Source organism: Heterodontus francisci, chromosome 15 (genome assembly GCF_036365525.1).
Source record: "Heterodontus francisci isolate sHetFra1 chromosome 15, sHetFra1.hap1, whole genome shotgun sequence".
In the NCBI taxonomy this organism is placed as follows: domain Eukaryota; kingdom Metazoa; phylum Chordata; class Chondrichthyes; order Heterodontiformes; family Heterodontidae; genus Heterodontus; species Heterodontus francisci.
In genome coordinates, this window is record NC_090385.1 from 12,439,904 (window position 1) to 12,455,481 (window position 15,578).

The following is a 15,578-nucleotide window of genomic DNA, read 5'->3' on the forward strand; positions in this document are numbered from 1 at the left end:
TGCGATACACACCTGCAAATAGAGACAGAAAAGAGCAGAAGAAAAATAAAGTGGAAAAGTTTGAGGCAATATCTGAAGAGTTTTTGTTACAGTTCTTCGAGCTCACTGCAGAGTCCTTGATTGTAGGTAGATCTTGCTTTTCGTTGGGGCCCAGTATTATTCTTAAACCTTGTTCACTGTAGGAGATTTTTCTCTCTTGGGGTTCATGTGTCTTCAGTGGATTCAGAGACTTGTGAGACTGAGATGGGAGCAGACAGGAGAGATCTCAGTTCAGGACCAAACATACTTTCCCAGTTCAAACTGTTTGTACAATTCAGAAAAACCCAGGTTGCAAAGTAGGTTAGTCATGTGACTAACTGGTTTGACCACGTCTTGGATTGTATCATCTTAGCAGTCTCTGGAATGCTCCTCTTACACACAATACCTGGGGTTCAAGGTCTGTTGTGGGTTGAATGTGTCAGGAAATGGTCCTTTGTCCTTCCAATCGCCATCTGTTAATATGCAAATGTCTTTTCCAGCCACGGCTGATCTGTTTAACAAGTCCTTTCTTCACTCTACTAACAGTTTAAATCAATGTTCATGTCAAAATTAATGTGCCTCATTCTCGGGCTAGCGTGACACCCATCAAAGAGAGCAAACAGGAGTCTCAGTTTAACATCTTATCCAAAGGTCAGCATCACTGACAGTGCAGCACTCCCTCAGTTATGCCAATGGGTACTGTACATTACCAGTGGGTGAATGCAGTCCTCTACCAGCTATTTTAATGGGCAAGCATATTAAGCACTTGTCCCGTAATATCAGCGAGCGTGGTGTCTAGGCTTATGCACTCCGTAATTATGCAGATTTTGCAGGACTTTGTGGACTATGGAACCAACTGTTCATGCCTAATAAAGAGCATAGTTTGGGTCATCATCTTAGATGACAAATGTTCAAAATGGGGAATGAAATACTTCAAATACTTGGCAGATACCCTTTAGGTACAGTTTTATGGTCATTCTGCCAAGGAAGTTTCATGGTCTTAGAGAGAATCTGGGAAACCATCATGTGTAGTCAAATTTATCTGAAATTATTGCAGGTTGTAATTACACAGCTTATAGATCTCAGCCTTTGGGTAGTTGGACCTCTAGTTGAAGCCTATTGCAGGACCTTTGAGATCGGGAGATAGGAATGGGGAGCAGAGCAGGAGCTCTAAACATCCTTAAGGGCATCTGTAATTGATGCCCCGTGGTATATGCATGAAGGGCGAAAGGAAAGATCACTCACTGCTGTACAGCACTTCCTTTCCTCTGATGAATATCACCTCCACACACTGCCTTTGGATATACTTGTGATAAAGTGAGAGTGTCGGTCATTTCATATTGAATATAAAGACATCAAGGATTGTGGCGCACTTTGAATATAATATGGAAAGAATAAGTCAGATGAATTATACAAGGCAAGTTCATAAGAATGAAAGACACTTATTTGGAATATTAAGCCTATGAAGTCTGTGCCAAATAGTGCTATTTTCAAGCCTTAATAATTGTAAAAATCCCTAGGTACTTCAAAACTGAAAAGCAGGCCCTTCTCAATCTGCTCTTCATGACTCAACTCATTCTGAACGTTACATTAACATCAGGTTGAAAATACCTCAGGTGCTGTATTGGCGATTGCTTTTTGGTGCAGGCATAAAGCATTAGCAGTGTGGGTGTACATGTTGTGCATTTCAAATGATTATACAGACGTCATTGGAAACCGGGTAACGTGTCCACTGGCAGTCAATCATGCAGACCTGACAGTCGTGTAGACAGCTGTGGGAAGAGGTGATGTAAAATAACTGTATCCAAGCAACGCGGCATTTAGTCAGCAGGAATGACTAACATCTCTGCCTAAATGAATGAATCCTATATATATATATATACATACACACAATATTTATATATCTTAAGCATTTTATGAACAGCGCCTGTGCTTTTTTTTGTTGAAGCAATTACACAGGACATGGGAGGGAGATGCTCGGGGCTTTGGGAACATGTCACAGTCGTATTAATTAGCCTTCATTCCTGCTGTGTTGATTTTTTTTGTAAGCCAGATAACACATGCTGTTGGGTACCTCAGAAATTCCTGACTGGAATCGGGTTGCTTTCATGGAATTTCATACTCGTTACAATGCTTCCGGCTCTGAGAGCCAGTCTTGTGTCGGTGCAGACTTGCAGGAGCCAGCTGGAGAAAACACAAGGACATCACTGAGAAAAGCAGATTGTTTTTTCAAGCAATGAACAGCATGTTCTTGTCGTGACAACTCTGAGCTAAAGAGCGATAAAAAAAACAGCACTTTGAAAGCACAACACTGCAGATGTGTTAACCACTCCAGCTGTTAGCTTTTTTGAAGTCCATAACTACTTAGAGTCACATCTCTCATACCTTTGCAAAAAGCGGTGCTGAATCCTATCAGATACATATTCAGGTTGCCTGATTTCTATCTACCACCCTAAGCACACCACCCCCCACAATGTCATCTCCCCTACCCCGTCGCTGCTTAATGTAGCATAGGGTTCTTACAGCCCAACTGGAATCCAGCCAAACTGAAACTAGAAAGATATGCAGACTGAGACTTGTTGCCAGATTTTTAACAAAACAGTTCAGAATGGTGTGGGAGGGTTACAGGCCCCCGAGTCCCATAGCTTGTGTATTTGGATCTTCCTCGACTGATATTCAAAGGCACCTGCATTGACGAGGTGAGTATTGGCAAGTTTCTGACAGGGCTCTGACATGGAGCAATGTGACCTGTACACTGGCTGTGTGCTGGGTTGGGGAAGTGTTGGGGGAGCAAGGATTGGGAAGGGAGGGCAGAAGGTAAGGTTAGCAACTCTGGCTGGACATATTCCTCGAGATTTCATTACACACTGTGATTGCACTGGAGAGGGTACAGAGGAGGTTCACCAGGATGTTGCCTGGACTGGAGCATTTCAGCTATGAAGAGAGACTGGATAGGCTAGGGCTGTTTTCCTTAGAGCAGAGAAGGCTGAGAGCAGACCTGATAGAGGTATACAAAATTATGAGGGGCATAGATAGGATAGATAGGAAGAAATTTTTCCCTTAGCGGAGGTGTCAATAACCAGAGGACATAGCTTTTAGGTAAGGGGCAGGAGGCTTAGAGGGGATTTGAGGAATAATTTTTTTTCACCCAGAGGGTGGTTGGAATCTGGAACACACTACCTGAAGAGTTGGTAGAGGCAGGAACCCTCACAACATTTAAGAAGTATCTAGATGAGCACTTGAAACTCCATAGCATACAAGGCTATGGGCCAAGTGCTGGAAAAAGGGATTAGAATAGATAGGTGCTTGATGGCCGGCACAGACACGATGGCCGAAGGGCCTGTTTCTGTGCTGTAAAACGCTATGACTCTATGAAATGATCTCCGGTCTCTGACCATTCTACGCAGTGAAATGGTGGAGTGAAGAAAATAAGGGATGCACAAGATGCTAGAATTGGAGGGGGTGTGTTGTAGAGGGCATTGGTGAGGGCACATCTGGAGTACTGTGTGCAATTTGGTCTCCTTACCTAAGGAAGATCATGCTTGCTCTAGTGCAGCAAAGGTTCACTAGATTGGTGACTTTTCATCAGAACTGATGAAAGGTCATTGACCTGAAATGTTGACTTCTGTTTCTCTCTCTGGGTGGCACAGTGGCGCAGTGGTTAGCACCGCAGCCTCACAGCTCCAGGGACCCGGGTTCGATTCCGGGTACTGCCTGTGCGGAGTTTGCAAGTTCTCCCTCTGTCTGCGTGGGTTTTCGCCGGGTGCTCCGGTTTCCTCCCACATCCAAAAGACTTGCAGGTGATAGGTAAATTGGCCATTGTAAATTGCCCCTAGTGTAGGGAGGTGATAGGGAATATGGGATTACTGTAGGGTTAGTATAAATGGGTGGTTGTTGGTCGGCACAGACTCGGTGGGCCGAAGGGCCTGTTTCAGTGCTGTATCTCTAAATAAAATAAAAAAATAAATAAATAGATGCTGCCAGACCTGCTGAGTTTTCCAGCATTTCCTGTTTTTATTTCAGATTTCCAGCATCCGCAGTATGTTGCTTTTGGAATTTCAATAGACTGTTTCTTGGGATGAGGGGGATGTCCTATGAGGAGAGATTGAGTAGACTAGGCCTATATTCCCTCGAGTTTAAAAGAATGAGAGGTGATCTCATTGAAACAGATAAAATTCCTAAGGAGCTCGACAAGGTAGATGCTGAAAAGATGTTTCCCCTGGTTGGGGAATCTAGAACACAGAGTCACAGTCTCAGAATAAGGGGCCAGCCATTTAGGACCGAAATGAGTAGAAATTCCTTCACTCAAAGGCTTGTGAATCTTTGGAATTCTATACCCCAGAGAGCTGTGGATGCTCAGTCATTGAGTGCATTCAAGTCAGAGATCGAGAGATTTTTGGATACGAAGGGAATTAAGAGATACAGAGATAGTGAGAGGGTGAAGTTGAGGTAGATGATCAGCCATGATCTAATTGAATGTCAGAGCAGGCTTGAAGGGCCAAATGGCCTTCTCTAGCTGCTGTTTCTTCTCTTCTTATGTTATTTATCCCTCAACCAATGCCTAAAAACAGATTATTTAGAATTTATCACATTGATGTTTGTGAGACCTTGCTGTGACCAAATTGGCCGCTGCATTTCCTACATGACAACAGCGACTGCATTTCAAAAGGACTTCTTTGGCTGTGTTAAACTTTGGGACATCCTGAGGATGTAAAAGGCGCTATATAAATGCAGGTTCGTTCATTCTTTCTTTCTCCATATAGCATCTGTCGTTGAGTGAGCAATTTCTCTTCCAAATGATGAAAAGTGCCGCACTTACGCAGTGAGCAATGAGACAGAAGGAGGGAGGCATTACATAGGGCTGGATTTTATCAAGCTCACGAGTAGGGCTCCCTAGCCGGGGTAGTGGGGGGCGCGCTGCTGGAAGATGGTTCCAGCAGTGGTCCGCCACAGAGGCTGACGCTGAGAGGGCCCAGTCCAATCTTCCCTGCAGCGGCGAGGCTCTGTGGCAGTCCCCTCCCCCCCGCCGCTGGGCGACGGGACCTGGAGTTAAATATTTAAATTACTGATATGCATAAATTTAAATCAAATTACCTTAAATCTTCTGGGCCTGCCGCTATCTTCGGCGCGACGGCCGCACTCCTTCAGTTCCCTGTCCGGGGAAAGTCGGCGTGAGGAGGGAGGAGTTTAGATTTTCAGTGCGGGGGTTGGGGGGGGGAGGCGGTGGGTGGGCAGGGTCAAATAAACGTAATGGGTGTAGGGGATGATGGGAAGGATGAACTTTAAACTTTGTGCTGTCTGGGGTGGAAAGGTCAGATTTAAAAGGTAAGTGTTTTTGGGGGAAAAGGCAAATAGTTAATGTAATTGTTATTGGGGGCTGGGGAAATGCAGGGTTAGAGATTTATTTGATAACTTTTTGTGGTGGATACTTCTTTAAAATTGTAAATATGCTGGCAAGGCTGGCTGTCCTTTAAAAACGGCGCCAGGGCCTGCGCACAGGCAGCTGACACCATTGAGGGCCACGGACAGCCCGCCCCCTCCACATGATTGGGGTTGGGGGGGTGGGGGTGGGTTGCCCCGGCTATTTAAATGAGCCGCCACATGGGAGATCGCGCGGGCCACCATTATTTGAGCTCACCACCGAGATTGGCGGGGGACTGGGCGGGGGGAGGGAGGGCTCCTAAAATCCAGCCCATAGTGTCTTCTGAATGTGTGATTGTAAATGCCAATCCTGCATATGCCCTTACTACATTCAGAATTGATCTGTGGAGAAAAAATACTAAATTTAAAGCCTTTTAATTTTTGTGATGTGAACATGGTAAATAAGTCAATTGAATTTGAAATTGCTTTTCTTTAACCTTTTACTTTCCAACCATCCATTTTGATCTCATTGGCATGTTGCAGTGGAGGTCACTCTCTTTGAGGAAAACCAAACTGTGGTGACATAAGAAGCCCCAACAGGTTCTTGCTGTTTTACAGCAGTAAAATACTAAACCAAATTTCTTTTGGGCCTCCTTATCTCGAGAGACAATGGATACGCGCCTGGAGGTGGTCAGTGGTTTGTGAAGCAGCACCTGGAGTGGCTATAAAGGCCAATTCTGGAGTGACAGGCTCTTCCACAGGTGCTGCAGAGAAATTTGTTTGTTGGGGCTGTTGCACAGTTGGCTCTCCCCTTGCGCCTCTGTCTTTTTTCCTGCCAACTACTAAGTCTCTTCGACTCGCCACAATTTAGCCCTGTCTTTATGGCTGCCCGCCAGCTCTGGCGAATGCTGGCAACTGACTCCCACGACTTGTGATCAATGTCACACGATTTCATGTCACGTTTGCAGACGTCTTTATAACGGAGACATGGACGGCCGGTGGGTCTGATACCAGTGGCGAGCTCGCTGTACAATGTGTCTTTGGGGATCCTGCCATCTTCCATGCGGCTCACATGGCCAAGCCATCTCAAGCGCCGCTGACTCAGTAGTGTGTATAAGCTGGGGGTGTTGGCCGCTTCAAGGACTTCTGTGTTGGAGATATAGTCCTGCCACCTGATGCCAAGTATTCTCCGAAGGCAGCGAAGATGGAATGAATTGAGACGTCGCTCTTGGCTGGCATACGTTGTCCAGGCCTCGCTGCCGTAGAGCAAGGTACTGAGGACACAGGCCTGATACACTCGGACTTTTGTGTTCCGTGTCAGTGCGCCATTTTCCCACACTCTCTTGGCCAGTCTGGCTCAGTGGGCAGCACTCTTGTTTCTGAGTCAGAAGGTTGTGGGTTTAACTTCCACTTCTGAGACTTGACCATATAATCTAGGCTGACACTCTAATGCAAGTACTGAGCGAGGTGTTTTATTTAATGCAATTTTAAACTAAGGCTTTGTTGGCCCTCTCTGGTAGAAGTAAAAAATTCCATAGCACTATTTTGAAGAAGAGCAGGGGAGTTCTCCTGGTGTCCCGGCCGATATTTATTTCTCAGCCAACGTCACTGAAACAGATTATCTGGCCATTATTGCATTGCTGTTTGTGGGAGCTTGCTGCGTTTCCTACATTACAACAGTGACTACACTTCAAAAGTACTTCATTGACTGCGAACCGCATCGGCATATCCTGAGGTTGTGAAAGGTCCTACATGAATGCAAGTTCTTTCTTTAAGCATCCTCCGCATTCTGAGGGAGTCCAGCTAAGCTTGAAACCACACTGTGTTTATTCACAACAAAATGGTCTCTCACTCTCATGCCATATAAAGTCACATGACTTGTGCTGTCGTACCAGTTTATGTTTCCCCCAAGTCAATGTTGTGTCTGTTGTTCAGCGCACATGACGACCCCTCCTTAAAACTGAACAAAATCTTTGTTCTTTCTATGAGAGAAGCTTTAATTAAGTAAACCTTAGAGTGTTATATTTTGGCCTTTGGCCATGCCAGGCTTCCTCATTTAGCTTCTTGGGGCCAAGGAACCTCCAGAAAAATACCAGCATACAATGTTGTCCTTTGTCCTAGGGACAGGCAATGAAAGCCAACAACAGCCACGTCCCAAGAATGAATAATAAACAAAAAAAAACTCCTTACCATTTCCTCAGGACATACTAAGGTGCTCCACGTACAATGGCTTACTTTTGAAATGTAGTGACTATAGTTATGCAGACAAAATACTGCAGCCAATTTGCACAGAGCAAGATCCCTTTGCTGCCAAGAATGGTTGGGGCAGTAGATAAAAGTTCGAAGCAGAGGAAGATGAAAGACTATGGGAAGACCATGGGGCAGTGAAATTAGTTAGCCCTGCTAGAGAGCCGACATAGCCTTGATAGTCCAGTTGGCCTCTTGTAAAGTCCTATGGTTCTGTTGTTCTTAGAGCACGGAATGATATGCTGCAGGGAGCAGCCAACAAACAATAAATGATAGTTGTAGCAATGTCAATTGTGGTAGAAATCTACTAGGATTAGGTGTGATAGAATGAATTCACCCTGATCAGGATGGAATGGGTTTCTACTCCAGGCCTTTTTTTAGTCTTCAAAATGGCATGTGGATTCTGCCTTCTAATGGCCCTCAAGATTATAAACTGATTCCTAAAGCAGCAAAAATTCAAAATAGTTATGGTTCTGCAGACCAGTGTGAGAAACCTCTGACAGCAATTAGATTTTAATTAACTGGAGAATGTGTTTGTTTTGACCACCTCTCCCCCTTACCTCCAAGGCTACCTCAACACTGGTGTTAAAGGGTGCATCACAACTGTGCTGCAGTGCCCAGAATACTTGTGATTAACACCCTGGGACCTCAGCTAGTCTTTTAAATAAAGTGTAGTAACGCTTCTCCAGGGTTAGGCTAAATGGCCTTAACTGTAAACTGCCAATTTTTTTATTAATGAAATCAAGCCATACAGATGTTCAAAGAGCAGAAATCTATTTTGTAATAAATTCAATTTGCATTTTAAATTAGGAGTAATTAGCATAATTCATTTGTTATTTCTAATCGCAGTGTAGTTTTGGTTGTGCAAAGACATGATTTACAATTTTTGAATTATAGGAAAAGTATATGTTCTAGTTCGTATAATTTCCATACGCTAAGGTGTGATTTGCATAATCCATTGATAAATAACCCCCAGTACCTTAGTAAGATATAACGACGAAAGACTTTCATTTATATAGCGCCTTTAGGATCCTGCATTTGTACACATTTAAATAGAAAGCCAGGAGTCTGGCCTAAAGTGAGAGCCAATAATGTCTGGATTACATTTTGAAGGATAATAATAGCAGTGAAAGAGCAGAGCTAACAGAGTCAGCTGAAGTCAAAGCCTGTAAGGATGCAGGGTTAGAGAAACATTTATTTAAATGTAATAGCAGCAGCAAAGCTGGAGGAGCGCAGAAGGAAGGTGGGAGATCAGCCAGGAGAGCGTTGGAATAATCAAGTCCGGAGATATCAAAAGTGTGGATGAGTGTTCCAGCAGCAGATGGGCTGACAGGTGATGTCTGGGAGGTATCCTAACTCAGACCGAGTTCCATTCACCCATCTTCCCTGTGCTCGCAGAGCTACATTAGCTCCCAGTCTGACAGCACTCAATTTTAAAATTCTCATCTGTGTTTTCAAATCTCTGGAAACCCCTTCCTTAAACCTCCCAGTCTCTATCCCTCTTTCCTCCTTGAAGACGCTCCTTAAAAACTATCTTTTTAACCAAGTTTTGGTCATCTTCCCTAATATCGCCTTGTGTGGCTCGGTGCCAAATTTTATTTGATAGTGCTCCTGCAAAGCCCCTTGGGATATTTTACTATGGTAAAGGTGCTATATAAATGAAGATTGCTGTTGTTGACCAGAACCAATGCATACATGAATAGTATATGAATATTATTATGCACTATTATAGCATGGAGCACCACCCATATTGTAGACCTAATAATGATGTCCAACCAGATGTTGAATCTTCTGTTCATGCAGCAGTATTCTGCTGAATTATGTCCAAACCAGTAAACATCCCTGTTCAGCGACTCTAGTGTAAAAAAAATGAGACTGAAGGCTGATTGAGGCCAGTTAGCAGTGTGCACGTAATCCTGGTCCCACTGGGTGGTCCTTGGAAAACTTCTCCTCCCTTGTATGTGACCCTTGATAAACTACTGTAAATAAATGGCTTGTTATTCCTTCCTGGCCCGAGAGGAGAAAGGACAAACCATTCATCATCTGGTACTTTTGAAATTGTTTCATATCTAATGTGCTTTATGGCAAATGGTCAGGCATAGAAAAATAGTTTTTCTTATTTTCTCCTTAAAATGATTTTGTATTAAAGTTCAACCCGATCCAGGCTCAGTCAAACTTGTGGAGTTGGATTAAGGGGAGACTTGCCATAAACTGAGCAATTCCTTTTATTTTCAATTTACTTTGTCTTTTGGCCATTATTCACAACACAGGCATACGCATGTGACGTGCTACATGCACAGATGAAGTGCATTCTTGGATGCACATAAACTGTGTTCCTGAGCACACACAAAGTGGGGTAAATCTTGACTTTGTGAGACTGTGTAAAAAGTGTGCTAATGAGTCGCCAGCCCGTGGGTAATAGAAGTGAACATTGGGAGAGATGCCAAACAGGCTGCTGACTCGTTATTGTTTACAGTATCGCACAAAGACGAGATCTACCTGAGCATGCACAAAGTGTGTTCCTGAGCGTACACAAATTGTGTTTTTGAGCGTGCACCAACAACTATGCCCAATTATGTGCAAACTGAACTGTTGGTGTGCCACGACTTTATAATATATACATATGATCTTTTACATCAGGGGTCAGCAACCTGTGGCTCCGGAGCCCAATGCAGCTTATTAACATCTCACTAGTGGTTCCCAACCTTTTCCAGTTGGATCACATTAACATGAAAAAAGCTTAAAAAAATTAAGTCAAGAAAAGTAAGAGCCGAGTTTTTATTGTAGGGATAAAAGGTTAAACATTATGCTACACTTTGCGGTTTCAAATGATTATTTTAATGAAAAACATCATGGTGCTCTAAATAAACCTGTTTGAGTGGTATAGTTACACCATGGTTATAGATAGATAGTGCCTTTGGGTCGAGGAACAGGTTTTATAGCTGTGATCATTATTGCTTCTAATATAGCTGAGAAGATAATGTATTCTGAATGTGCAATTCGAAGCTGCATTTTTATCATAAGAATCAATAGTCGAAAAAATTGTCTTAATTCTATGCATCTTAAGTTAAAGTTTGTTTTAAAGATGACTTTACTGACAAAATTATGCTAAAAAAATCCGTTTATCACAAGATCTGTGATAAAGACACAGACAAAAAGCATTCTTTCAGTTTTATATGTATATTTCTTATTACTTTTTTTATTCAAAGTGGAAACATGCTGTTTTCCATTAAATTAATATGGTTCGCTATTTTTACATTTTCTTTTCGAAAATGCTTATACATAATTCATGCAAATTGACGCACAAAACCTGAACATGCATATCCTGGAGATACGAAGAAAAAGATCAAAAAAGGACACAATAAAGTCAAAAAATACAATAATTCAGAGTTAGTTCTGTTTTAATTTTGATTTTTTCCGATTGATGCATAAATTCAACACATGTATTTTATTTATTATATATATATAATTTATGCATTCTACCAGAGACACTTGGCAATTAACCATGTATTTGGTTTAGAAATGCCAAATTTTCATCTTGCAGCTCCCAATAGATGTATTCAAAGTTTTTTTAAAAGGCTCGTCAGGTTAAAAAAACGTTGCCGACCCCTATGCTGGAATGTCAAGAAAGGAGGGCGACAAGTGTGTGATGGAATGGAGAGATAGCATGTCCAAGAAGTGTGGTGCGCTTAAGATCGCATTGAGTGGGAGAGAGATTCATGCCGTTTGGCGATGATACTGAACCAAATCACTGGAGTCATGAGATAAACTTTACAATGCTGATAATGCAACCTTACACCGTTCAGGTGATTGATATCACCAAATGGTGATTACAGAGCAAAAATTAACCTCCCTATGCCACTATAAAGGAAACTGTCAGATTTGTTACAGTAAGGCTCAATGGGGAAAGACCACAGTGTAAGGTCCCCCCACCAAGCTGAACTGAGGGGCTGGATCCATGGGAAACCCCTCGAACTGTATCGGGAAAATTTTCATTTGCTGTAAAATGTAAAAATGTATCTGGCACGACAATGAAATGGAAGGGTTGTGAGGCAACTCATGATTGTATAGAAGGAAACGGACCGCCCTTGCACTGTTTGTATTTTTTGACTTGGTGCTGTTTGAAACTGTTTGGTCATGTATTTTTTCCAGATTTTTATGAATAAAGTATATTTTAGAAATAAAATTTAAAAAAATTGAATGACTTCAAGCTTATTCACTGTGGTGTGGCTTATAAATATTCCAAAGTAGAGCCGGGAGATTGAAATGTATGTTCCAGTGATCCAGTTTGACCTTCAGTGATATACAGTACTGTGACTGTTTCCTCAGTGAAAGATGGAGTGTGGTCGCCCACTTTGGTCACTGTCATTGTTTCCCCTGGGCTGGGTTTTTAAGCAAGCCTGTTTTCCTTCAATCGTAAAGGCTCTTTGTTTAACCCCTTCACAGGCCTGCTGTGATTTATGCCACTGCTTTGAGAACAGCATTGTGTTCAGCCTAGTTTGGTTATCTTTTGAATGAGACAGTTATGGATGAGAGGGTGTGTGTTTATTGTAGATTTTAGTCCACAAGGGAATGTTTTGGCATGAAGAGAAAGAAACAACTGAATCCTAAGCTACTAATACGTAGGCAAGGATTTATCTTTGAGTTGGCTATTTTCCATTAAGTTGTTGGTATGTATAACCTGATTCATTTTTAAATAGGATTTTAAAATTTGCTGACTGACTGTGATTCTCTGCGATTTTACCAACTCTGGTCAGTGAGTTTCCAGGACTGAAAAAAATAACTCCATTAACTTTTAGCATCAATCTTAGTGGCATTAGTCACCTGATGTAAGAGAGTAACCAAGTAAATGGATTTCCGGCCTTTCCCCCTCTGAACTGGATGGTCAGGAGGACCAAGGAGAAGATAAATTGAGTCAGTAAGACTTTAATTTGTATAACATGCTCCGCACCCACAGGATGTCCCAAAAATGCATTACAGCCAAGACGTTATTTGGGGGAGTGTGGTCACTTGTGTTTTGTGGACAAACAAAGCAACCAATTGGTAGCCAGCAAGATCCCACCAACAGGAAATAAAATAAAGACCCAATGAATCCATTTTGGTGCCATTGGTTAAGAGAGAAATGTTGGCCAGAGTACTCTCTTGCTCTGTTTCACGTTATTCCATGGGATCTTTAACAGCCACCAGAACAGGGGCCTACATTTAGTATCTCACCTGAAAGATGGCGCGTCCAACAAAGCAGCCTTTCCTTAGTACTGCACGGAAGAATCAGCCTAGGTTGTGTGCTCAGGACATGGATGGGCCTTGATCTCACAAAATTTACTCAGAGGCAACTGAGTCAAATTGACAGTTGCAAGTATGGCAGGCGTGTCTCACGTCTGCTCTTCACCTGGTTGCACAGCTGCACTGTGATCAAGACACCAGTAGGCGAATAACCAAACTGGAGACTAGAGACCACTTACGACACCTAAGTGGCTTGACATTCCAATACATGAATACTGCACTAACTGCAGTATTTGTTGAGTTGCTTTGTGTATCACGACGCTTTTCAAACTGGAAGCAGAAAAACATTGGAAAATGCTGAGAGAAATTCAGCTAGTCTAAGTTCATAGCCAGTTCTTTATTTATCTTCACACAGTTGGATTTGATATTAGACTGAAGCCATTAGGCTAGCAATCACCATTATGTTGTCTGCACTGTACCTGCCAAATCGTTCAATCTTACCAATGCAGAGCTTAGCATAGAAATGCAGTGCCTTTAAAGCCAGGCTTTCTTAGGTGTTAGGTGAGTTGATCGAATAGTCGGAAACATGTTTAATAACACTAAACAAAGGCTGTGACAGAGCTCAGTAGAAACTGTCTTATAAGAACAAAGCGATTTTGGATTCTGGAGACCGTATATCATTAGCCTGCAGCTACACACAGCAGAGGACTGTGCAGTTCTCGCCCACACATCTAATGGAGCATTGAGTAGAGAGTATCTCATTTATGCAAAGTGCCTGTGACAGCTTAGTGTCCCATATCATCAGCACATTTAGAAGAAATGGGATATAGCTTTTAGTTAAATTTCTCTTTTTTAATTGCTGTACTTTTGAAGTAAAAGAAGTTACAACTGCAAGAAGGAATAACTTATCACTAGTACTTCATACATACAAAATGAACACAGTGCAAATAGCAAAAATTTAATGGTAAGGTTTGGTTTTGCATTTCAATTCATGTCCTCACATTAATATTGTAAGGGTGCTTTGAGCAGTGAGATGTTTACTGGAGACTGTTTTAATGGTACAATAATACGTGGTTGACACACTGTGAAATGGGTCACAAATTGATTTGTGAAATTGTTTTTTTTATTTGATGCAGGAGATGACACATTCGTGGCCTCCTCCCCTAACAGCCATACACACACCTGGCAAGGCTGAACCAACCAAGTTCCCAATTCCAAGCAAGGTAGGGACCTGTTACCGAAGCCAAACTTAATCTAACAGACTTTACCAGGAGTGGGAAATGTTTAAAAGAAAATGCCTTTTGACAGTACCTAGGTTTTAAAATTGAAAAAAATGTAGTTCTAGCTTCACAGCAGGCTACAATATGGAGGTTTTATATGAAAACCAGTGTCTTCCATTTAGAATCCTTGTTTTGAATCTTTTTAGTATTGAGGAGTAGCTACACAATGTGCACCAAAGGAATTCAAAGAATTGCACAGTATTTACAGAAACAGGCCATTCGGCCCTACTGATCATGCTGGTGTGTCTGTTCCACACAAGCCTCTTCGCATCCCACTTCATCCCACCCTATCAGGATATCTTTCTAATAGGAGGTTTCAGAGATAGGACTTACAGAAGAATGAAGCTGTTAACACATCAGAGGTATTTCTGTGTGAAATGGACTATCTGGTTCTATATGTCACTTTAGGGTAAATTTTGGAAGACTCTGATCCCAGAACACAGTGTTGCTTGACAGAAGTGTAGATCTGAGATTTGGGCATAGAGATCACCCCACTCACTGTGCATCTGATCTTTTAGCCATTCTTCTTAATGACTGAACAAAAAAAGTCATGAGCATTGCAAATTAGGCACGCTGACTGCCACACCCATTTCCACGATGCTCACATTCAGTAAGACACTTTGAAGACTTTTCCCAACATCTGAAAATTACGTGAATGCGGTACAGTAGTACCACATCATTGCCAGTTAGTAGAGTGTTACAGATTGACTGAACAACTCGCTTTACTAGTAAGACCCTCAAGATTTGTGAAATAGACCTTCATCCCACTTTTTTTTTCAAATTTGTATTTTAGTGCGAGAGTATCGGTTCAGCTCAATGAGTCATGGTTCAACACCTCAATTTTAAAACTCTCATCCTTGTTTTCAAATCCCTCAATGGTCTCTCCTGACTCTACCACTGTAGTCTATTCCAGCCCTAGAACCCTGCAAGATCTCTGCACTCCTTCAATTCTGGCCCCTTGTGCATTCCCCATTTCCTTTGCCATGCCTACAGTCATATAGACCATAAGCTCTGGAATTCCCCTCAACATTTCCTGCTCTCTACCCTTCTCACCTCCTTTTACACACTCCTTAAAATCTACTTTAAGCTCGGTGTCAAACTATGTCTGATACCATTGCTCTGAAGCGCTTTGGGATGTTTTGCTACATTAAAGATGCTATATAAATGCAATTTTTTTGTTGTTCCAGAACCTAAGCGTGTGATGTAGACTGACAGTCTCAGTCAATGTGTATCACTTCATTAACCGGGAAGAGCTTGATAATATTGCTTTGAGAAACCAAAGAGAAAATAAAATGTCCCACTGACCTGTTGGAAGAATTCTTCTGAAGTTAAAGCTGTGTATAGATAGGTTCTTTTCAAACTGAAACTGAATCATGTCTTAACTGAACTAGACTGACTGAAGCTGCCATTAACTGTAACAGCAGTGCTGAGTGGTGCATTGTCAGAGGC

General features: G+C 42.2%; 1 protein-coding gene across 4 annotated transcripts in view; it reads left to right on the forward strand.

Annotated features, from left to right (window-relative positions):
- Nucleotides 1-15,578, forward strand: part of aff2 (AF4/FMR2 family, member 2) — a 455,862-nt gene that overhangs the window by 280,069 nt on the left and 160,215 nt on the right. For all 4 annotated transcript variants that reach the window (XM_068047115.1, XM_068047112.1, XM_068047113.1 and 1 more), the window contains one exon: nt 13,986-14,072. In XM_068047115.1, coding sequence (XP_067903216.1) covers nt 13,986-14,072 — 87 coding nt within the window. The remainder of the gene's footprint in view (nt 1-13,985; nt 14,073-15,578) is intronic.